Consider the following 9,268-nt stretch of genomic DNA (forward strand, 5'->3'; position numbering starts at 1 on the left):
CATCACAGTTAAGGGAAATTGTTGCTTGACGGCCATCCTCCTCTTGGGAAGCTTCCTCCTAATGGGACAGTTCAACCTTAGACTCTCCCCTTGTGAGGCCACAGCTTCTTGTCGCAGGACCCTGGGAGGCTGGACTGCTCACTGGAGTCTGAGCTAGAGAGAGGTTGCACCTGTTTGGACAGGAAGCGTTGGAGGACTGGTTATTTTTTTCCAGTAACGGGCATCAGGGATCAGAACATGAGCTCTGCTTGGAATCCTGCCTCCCCCGCTTCTGAGTGGTTTGATCTTAGGCAGATCCCTACCCTCTCTCTGCCTCAGCACCTCATCTGTAAAATGGAGACAGTAATGGCACCGTCGTGTCAGAGCAGTTGACAGAGGTCAGGGGCCCCGGGTGAAGACAGCTCAGGTACCATCCTCTTTGAGCATCACAGCCTGGCTCTCTGCTCCCGGCTCCCCTCGCCCCGCTGTGTTGCTTGCAAGAGGCAGAGCCTTGCTCTCCCCTTGCAGAAGTGGGGTTCAGTACAGCAGAAGGCATTGCGGAAATTCCAGAAAATCTCCCTCATGTCCCATAAAGCCCCGGTCAGTCTTTGCAGACAGAAGGGCCTTGCCCCTTGGAGAAGGCACCCTCACGCTTTCCCCATGTCTAGTCTCACCTCCCAGGGCCTCGGCCACTGTGGGTTTCTGATGCTCCTGAGGATATTGAGATGCCAGGCGAAGCTTGTTACCAGTGTCGTCCCCTCTTTGTTGCTGTTTTTAAAATCCCATGTCTCAGCCAGTAGTTCTAGATTTGGTAACAATGACATTGGGAATATGACTTCACTTTCCAAAGGCTTAAATTCTTTATATATAAAACTTTATGGGCTAGTTACGTAAGGACTAAATATACAGAGAGCTGCTGGCATAGCTCCACTGGGGAAGGGGAGGGAGCAGGCAGGCAGTGGAGATGCTGCTTTCTTTTTTAGCCTGACGTCTTTCGATTGAAAACTTTCAGGATCCCTGCTGGTTTGGGTCATTGATAAATTTAGTTAAATGCTCCAAGAATTTAACCTTTTCTTGCCCTCATAATGTTCCACGAACTACTTAAATGAGTTATTTTGGATTTTAAAAAAAGCTTTAAAAATATCAAAACACGACAGTAAAGGCATGATGACTGCAGTGGTGATGGTAAAGCCTTTTTGCCCATAGCCCCTAAAAATGACACAACACAGGCTTGCAGGCTCCCAGCATGGACTCAGTCACTCGACCCGCATTTATTGGCTTCCTGGCCTGGATCGAAAGGTGAGGCTGTGAGAGTGAGAAAGGCTCGGTGCCCTGGCACTCATGGGGTTGCATTCTAATGCCGCACAATGAAAACTGCTTATTTTACAATTTGTTGGTGGTGGTGGTCAGTCATGTTCTGCGACCCCATGGACTGCAGCACGCCAGGCTTCCCTGTCCTTCAGTAACTCCCAGAATTTGCTCAAACTCATGTCCATTGAGTTGGCGATGCCATCTGACCGTCTAATTCTCTGCCACCCCCGGCCCTTTCCTCAGTTTTTCAGGGTCTTTTCTGGTGAGTCAGCATTTTGCATCAGGTGGCCAAAGTATTGGAGCTTCAGCTTCAGCATCAGTCCTTCTGGGGAATATTCACGGTTGTAAGCACAGTCTTTTCAAAGCATTTCGGTTTTGTTCCTCTGTTGGCTCTTCCAGGTGAGTGCTTCTGAGGAGTCGGATGAAATGCCAATGCCGGATTCCGAGAGTGTGTTCGTCATCCCCGGGAGCGTTCTCCTGTGGCGAATAGCCCCGCGGCCTCCGAACTCGGCCCAGGTAAGGCCTCCTGTTTACTTGGATCTGATGGCGCTCTTTGCCCGGCCTGGATGGAACCAAGAGGAGGGCGGGGGTGAGAAGCGGGTCATCGAATTGCTCCTCAGTCATCCCTCTGTGGTTCCCGCCCAGGCCCTGGCATTGCTGCCGCCCAGGCCTCCTGGTGTCTGGCCAAGATGCCTTGGGGTGGGCATTTGTGGGGCTTCCTCCATACATACGGGTGTGGGCCTTTGAAGGGGCTTCCTCTATACTTACTGAGGAGTAGGACTGACTCTCTTTAAGTCCGTGGTGATGCAGCCAGGTCTACCAAATGAGACTTTTCATGTAAATGGAGACTGTTGGTTTACTCATAGTTCTCCCTGGAGGTGATGGTGGTGTCACCTGGGGGGTTTCCTTGAGACAGACTCCCACAGCTGGCACAGACCTGGGAGAAAACATGGAGATGTGTGGGTGCAGAGAGGCCGGCCATCATCACCCTAGAAAAGAGCAGGGGATCCCCGTAGAATCTTCTAGCCTCAGGGTTTCATTCTGCATTAACCTCCAGTACATGTTAATCTGAACATTTTCTTCTTTTTAGATGTACAACTTTACTAGCTTTGCAATGGTTTTGAATGAAGTAGACAAGGAGATGGAGAGCGTGATTCCTAAGACAGACTGCAGGCTGCGGCCTGACATCAGAGCCATGGAGAATGGGGAGATAGGTAATGTGCCTGGCAGCTCCAGGGAAGGTGGATTTCTTTGAGGAGGATGGTTTGCCTTACTCCCAGTCACTGTCTGCGTTTTAGTCTGTTAGGGCATAACATTTTATATGTTCGCACAAGCATCTTACATGTTAGCATTTTAGGTGTTAACACAAGGCATCCCTGGTGCCTCAGATGGTAAAGAATTCACCTGCCAATGCAAGAGACCTGGGTTCTATCTTTGGGTCAGGAAGATGCCCTGGAGAAGGGAATGGCAAGCCACTCCAGTATTCTTGCCTGGAGAATCCCATGGACAGAGGAGACTAGTCCTCTGTCGGGCTAGTCCTCTGACTAGTCCTCGGGGTATAGTCCTTGGAGTCATAAAGAATCGGACATGACTGAGCACCTATACTTTTCCCAGGTGATGCTAGTGGTAAAGAGCCTGCTGCCAGTGCAGAAAACATAGGAGACTCGGGTTTGATCCTTGGGTCAGGAAGATCCATCCCCTGGAGGAGGGCATGGCAACCCACTCCAGTATTCTAGCCTGGAGAATCCCATGGACAGAGGAGCCTGGCAGGCTACAGTCCATAGGGTTGCACAGAGCCATGCACGACTGAAGTGACTAAGCACATGTGTGTTAATTTGCCAGATCTCAGTTGCAGCATGGGGAAGCTTTCAGTTGCGGCATATGGGATCTAGTTCCCAGACCAGGGATTGAACCCGGGCCCCCTGCATTGCGAGTGCAGAGCCTCTGGACCATCAGGGAAGCATTTTAACATGACTTCTGAGGTCTTAAGAATAAGCAGGCTCCTTGGGTAAAGACAGAGGCTGTGGAAGGAGGTGAGAGGTCCTGGATGCCAGCGTCATCTCTCACCAGCTTGGGGCTGTGTTAAGTTTTGACATGCCGTAACTGTGGTGCTTGTGTTCTGATAAAGGGTGGCTGTGCTACCACATGCCTCCATGGAGTGAGTGTGCCAGGTGCTGTTCCGGGCAGCCTCTGCTCGTACAATAACTGTTTTTTCACTGCTACGCTGATTCTAGATCAAGCTAGTGAAGAAAAAAAGCGACTCGAGGAGAAACAGAGAGCGGCCCGCAAGAACAGGTCCAAGTCGGAGGAGGACTGGAAGACGAGGTGCGCCGAGGGGCTGGGGTGTGTGGATGGAGGTGGGGGGCTGGCAGATGTGTGGACTACAGAGCGGGGCTCACCACACCCTCCGAGTTGTCCCTGGGCGTGAGAGAAAAGTACTTTCCTTTGACCAAGTTCAAGCTGAAAGGGCTGCACATGTGCAAAGAAAAAGGACTATTTGGAAATTAAGGTTAAAATGTTTCTGTACAATTCACACAGGTCGATGTCAATTAAGCAAACTCTCTTCCTTATCCAGCAAAACACTTGTCCCTTCTATAAGAGGGAAAGTAGAGTTACAGATTTTGGTATGAAACAGGCTCAGAGTTGTTTGAGTAAATTTTAGGAGCTTTGCTTATACATATATCATGGATCCAAGGACATTTAGACAATTCCTTTACTCTTCCAAACATGGCACACATCGAGGAAATACAGTTTGTTAAAGTGACATCTTGGATTCCAATAAGAATCAGAAACTGGGCAGTAAAATGTCCAAGTTTTGAAAAATTTTCAAAAGAATCAGGAGTTACTTAGTCACTTGGGTTGAGTAATAGAATCTCTTATAAACAGGAATAGAACGAAAACATTTTTTACACTTATATAATAGAAACCATTGTCCCATTATTCAGAGTTGTTAAGTAAATTTCAGAGCCAGTGTGGGCATAATTTCACAAACAGTTTAGAAGATATTACTTGGTAGCCCCTTTGGCATCTTCTACCTTTATTAGAACCAGGAATGATCTTAGGTATCATCAAGTCTAACAGTTTTGGGATTCTTTTTTGTTAGCATCAAAATCTTTCTTGCCAATGAACATACGAAGAATTTGCAAATACAGAGCACATGGCCACAGAGCTGCGGAGGTAGGATGAGGGCTGAGCATCGAGGTTCACCTTCTCCCACCCGCGCACATGCAGAATCCGGGGGACCTCTGAAAGCCATTAGTCTAGAAATCCCCTTGTACGTGAAGAAACAAATGCTGGTTGTATTTCATTTGAGAGAGTTGCTCAGGGACAAGTACACCCTGCAGACCATGATTAGAAAGAGCCACAAAAACCAAAACCACACTGCTTTAGTACAATCCTTTCTGAAAAGACTTGATAAGTTTTTATCATTGTTTTTAGTCTTTTCCAGAAAGCCCACTTTGTGCTGTATTTCTAATTAACTCCTTTATTTTTCTGACCACATTTTCAAGTGTGCGAAGTAAGTGAAAGTCCAATAAGCATGTTTACTGTTGAGTGAAGTCTTACTTTCAGAAAGCAACGAGCTTTGGACAGCTCTGTGGTGGCCTGGAAATAAAACTGGAAGCTAGGTTTGTGAGCTCCAGTTTGGAGCCTTACACATGCTTGCTTCCACTGCTGTCTCTTAGCATCCATAGTTCTTATATGGATATACAGACATTAAAAACGATGCTGCTGACCCTTGGTCAAAAGAATATGTGCTTGGAGCCCTTTCCCATTAGGGGTGAGAGGTGGTGTTCGCTGACTGGGTCTTCTGGCTGATAATGTGCTTTTTGAGCAGCTGGGTTCAGTTTGTGTCGGGGTAGAGGTTGTGCAGCTTCTAAAGGGGTGTGTTTTGCAGGGGTGAGTTGAAACCCGTCCTTACTATAACCTGTCCCAAACTCATCCACACTAAAAGCTGGCTTTCATGTTGATACCAGTTTCAATCATTTGAAAAAAGTTCAGGCTCTGGGATTTTTCAGGCTTTAAACTGCAGTTCATACACATGAAAATGCCTGCTTGTGAGCCTGCGCTGTTTTCTGAGAGAAGCCCAGAGACCTTAGCAAGTGGGGTTATGTGGAGAGGAAGGGGTGGGACTGGGGAGAGACACGGCTTTGAAGAGAAGGTGGGTGATGACGCCACAAAATGTGGTGAAGCCCTCTCTTCCCCCAGTAAGAGCATGATGCAGAATTAACCGCGTTCTAGAATGTTATATTATGTAGAATGTTATATTACTGATTACATTATAGAATGTTGTATTACTGACATGGGGCTTCCCTGGTGGCTCAGATGGTAAAGAATTTGCCTGTAATGCAGGAGATCCAAGTTTGATCCCTGGGTCAGGAAGACACCCAGAAGAAGGGAATGGCAACCCACTCCAGTATTCTTGCCTGGAGAATTCCATGGACAGAGAAGCCTGGCGGGCTCCAGTCCATGTGATCACAAAGAGTTGGACACAACTGAGCAACTAACACACACATGTCAGTCATTGACTCACACACATTACTGACGTAGACTCATGGATTCTTAGAAACATTGACTAAAAGGCAGCAAAGACATCTCCCCATCCCCTCTTTTTTTGCCCATGCTTGTCTAAAGTGTTTGACTTTGGAAAGACAGCATGGACTTTTCTGTTTGTGGAGGGGATACACCGACAGCAGCAGAGGTTTCCAGACCTGAGTGCTGGAAATGAGAAGACCAGACATTGAGAGAAACTCTAGTCCTTAGTATCAGATCCTCAAACCTGATTGTCTTCCGTGCTGTGTTCCAGTTCTTCCCAAGAACAAGTGCTCCGCACAGGGAGGCCCTGCAGACATGGCCTTCAGTGGCTTATGTGTGAATCCAAAAAAGTCCTTTGTTATTGAATCTCCTGGTCTGTGGTCTCTTTGCATGTGACTTGCCCGTTGTCCACTTTGTATGGAGGAAGTCCTGTGGTGCAGGCCTGAGGCTTGGTTAATTTTTAGAGTCATTTTTGATGACCTTGATTTTGATTTGATTGATTTTCTGAAGTGCTTGGATTTTGTTAAGCCTGGTTACAAAAGTGCTTTTATTGCTTGGACTTCTGAGACCAAAAGGAGTGAAACTGTATGCTTCATTTAGACAAAAATTCTGTGACTTTGATCAAAGAAAAATCCTTGAAGTGTTTTCAGCGTGGTTACCAAAGTCTTAAGAAACACATATCTTGATAAATATTTGATACTGATATTTGACTTTAAAATTTTTTAATTAAGGAAAAGTTAGTCCCCAAAGCCAAATAACTTCTGTAATAATTTAGAAATCTGGGCCTAATGGGCATTTACTTTCTCAGCCTTCAAGGAATTCGCCTAATCTGAAGCACGTTTTCCGTCTTGGGGCTTTTCGTGTTGCTGCAGTGGTTAACAGGGACCACTTGGGATTTATCTAACCTCACTTTAATTGTTAAATATTTTTGAGGCAATTTATTTGGAAAGAATGACAGACATGAAACTTTTTATAAATATTACTCTGAAAAACTAAATCTTACTAGAAAATGTTACACAAATTGAAATTGGAACCTTTTGAAGAAGTAATTTTGCATTTCCATTACCTCAAGAAAGCTGGGAATATTTAGGAAATGGGTGAATTCTTTTAAAGGGCAAGAAAATTAGGGCAGCTTTTTCTAGAGTTTGATCAGATGGGTAAGGCTGTTAGAAGCTAGATGCAGCCTATAAATCTACGTTAGTGTGGAAAGAGACCAAGGAAGATGTGGGCCAGATTAATTTCAGTGGATTATGTGTAACATAGTATGTTTGGAAACTGATCTTTAAAAAGGCTTATTTGATATCATGGTTAGCTTGAGCAAGTTATTTAACTTCTCTGACATTGAGCTCCTCATTTGTGAAATGGAAGTAGTATTTTGGGGTGGGGAGATTTACTCTGAATCAGGCACCTTCCTATTACTGTAGGTAGACTGTAAAAGTCTCCTCACCCTGAGTCCTTATTCCTCATTGCTTAAATGCTGCTTTATTCTGGAAGGTAAGTGGTGGACAATTAGATACCGTTACTGAATGCCATGGAAAATCCTTATCTTTCAAGTGGTCTTATTACACATTTCAGAATATTGTTTTACATATTCTGAGCACGACTGGGTGCATGCTCAGTCATGTCTGACTCTTTGAAACCCCCATGGACTATATGCAGCCCACCAGCCTTCTCTGTCCTGGAGTGGGTTGCCATTTCCTCCTCCAGAGGATCTTCCCGAGTCAGGGATGGAACCCATGTCTTCTGCACTGGCAGGTGGATTCTCTACCACTGAGCCACCCGGGAAGCCCGTTGTTCTACGTAAGTGCTCTCTAAAAACATTTCTTAAGTCTTGGAAACCTCTAGCTCACAGAATGAAGTGAATCACTGCAGTAGGGGAGTCTGCAAGCTGGTGAAGCAGTGAGGATTCTGTGATTGCAAACAGTTTCCCTTGTAAATCTTGTCTTAACAGGTGGTTCCATCAAGGCCCTAATCCCTACAGCGGAGCCCAGGACTGGCTTTATTCAGGCAGCTACTGGGACAGAAACTACTTCAATTTGCCTGACATTTATTAAAATGTAGACAAGTTGGGGCGTTTTGACTCATCTGCAGATAAGTCTTAAACCTATGTTTTAAAATTTTCTTCCTTGGTTTCTACTCATCTTTTAAAAAAAAAAACAGAAAAAAACCCTCTCATGATAACTTGCACCTCACCCAACAGAAGTGGGGTATAGGGTGATACCAGTGATGAAAGTCTTAGGAAAAATGGGTAATTCTGCTATCCGGTCGTGCTTCTTTGGAATACTATTTTATACAGAGGTATGGGAAACTGCTGGCAAATATGCTTTTGATGGTTGCTGTTGCCATATTTACCGAAGGTTTATACCTAAATGTAACTTTAGCTTTATGGAATTATATAGTAACCCAAATCAAGTTATTTTGAATATTTTTATGCTGCCATGCTTGAATGTTTTAGATTTAACTTTGAAATGTTTAAAATTCTCCTATACAAGGTTTATATGCTCAAATATAGAGAAGGTGTATGTCATTTTGTAAAGACACTGAAAAGATGGCTTTTCTTTACACTAATCCTCTCAATTTTGCCCCCTCCCATCCCTAAAAAGAAAAAAAAAAAATGCCTGAATGTTTGGAAGAGACATTCCTAATTTGAAAATTCAAAACTGGAAAAGGTATTTCATTTGCTTATTTTAGTACTCTGAATTTACTTTTACAATTTTCTATAATTAATGTCATTAGAATTAAAAGGTGTTTGAATTGTATGTTTGAAAATATGTATAAAACCTAGCAATTCACAAAAGTACCATAGAAATAGAGGTTTTAGGCACCATCATTACATAATGACAAACCTTTTTAAATGCTTCAACTTCCAGTGGCAAATGCCACCAGGGAAACTCAGTTGTATTCATGTATTATAAATATCAAACTATATAAAAGGAGGTCTTGTGCATTTCAGGTTTTCAAGGCACCTGTGTACTTAGGATATGTACGGAGACCTACTGTACAGTAGCTTTGCCCCTTTAATTGGGGTACATTAATCATATGGTATTTATCTACCCAACCCCAGACTGAGATTTTGCTCCTAGGGGCCTTAGGTTAACTGCCAGTAAGTTATTTCAATGGCTGTCTCAAAGTTAACAAGTGTTATAATGAAATAATCTACCTGATGCTAATAAAGGCTTTAGAATGTTCTAAACAGTGTGGTTTCATTTAAACTTTCAAATATACTCACAATTGCAATTCATGTGATCCTAAATTGTCAAGAGTGTCCTTACAAAGAAGTTCGCACTGAGTGTCTTCTGGGTAAGTACAGTAGAAGAATATGGTGCCACTGTATTCACTCGGTGTGAGCGCAGGGAATGAGTAAGTGGAAAACCTTGCTAGAAAACTGCTCGAGTGGAAATATATATTTTTTTACAATGTGTGCTTAAGACCTGGTTATGTTGTT

At 44.2% G+C, this 9,268-nt stretch overlaps 1 protein-coding gene across 5 annotated transcripts in view; it reads left to right on the forward strand.

The window, feature by feature from the left end:
* OSBPL1A (oxysterol binding protein like 1A) overlaps window positions 1–9,016 on the forward strand; it is a 219,987-nt gene extending 210,971 nt beyond the window's left edge. For all 5 annotated transcript variants that reach the window (XM_069569001.1, XM_069569002.1, XM_069569004.1 and 2 more), the window contains 4 exons: window positions 1,690–1,806; window positions 2,381–2,504; window positions 3,525–3,615; window positions 7,775–9,016. In XM_069569001.1, the coding sequence (XP_069425102.1) occupies window positions 1,690–1,806; window positions 2,381–2,504; window positions 3,525–3,615; window positions 7,775–7,877 (435 nt within the window). In that variant the 3' untranslated portion in view covers window positions 7,878–9,016. The remainder of the gene's footprint in view (window positions 1–1,689; window positions 1,807–2,380; window positions 2,505–3,524; window positions 3,616–7,774) is intronic.
* Window positions 9,017–9,268: the final 252 nt, after the last annotated feature.

This window comes from Ovis canadensis, chromosome 23 (assembly GCF_042477335.2).
Source record: "Ovis canadensis isolate MfBH-ARS-UI-01 breed Bighorn chromosome 23, ARS-UI_OviCan_v2, whole genome shotgun sequence".
NCBI classification, from domain to species: Eukaryota; Metazoa; Chordata; class Mammalia; order Artiodactyla; family Bovidae; genus Ovis; species Ovis canadensis.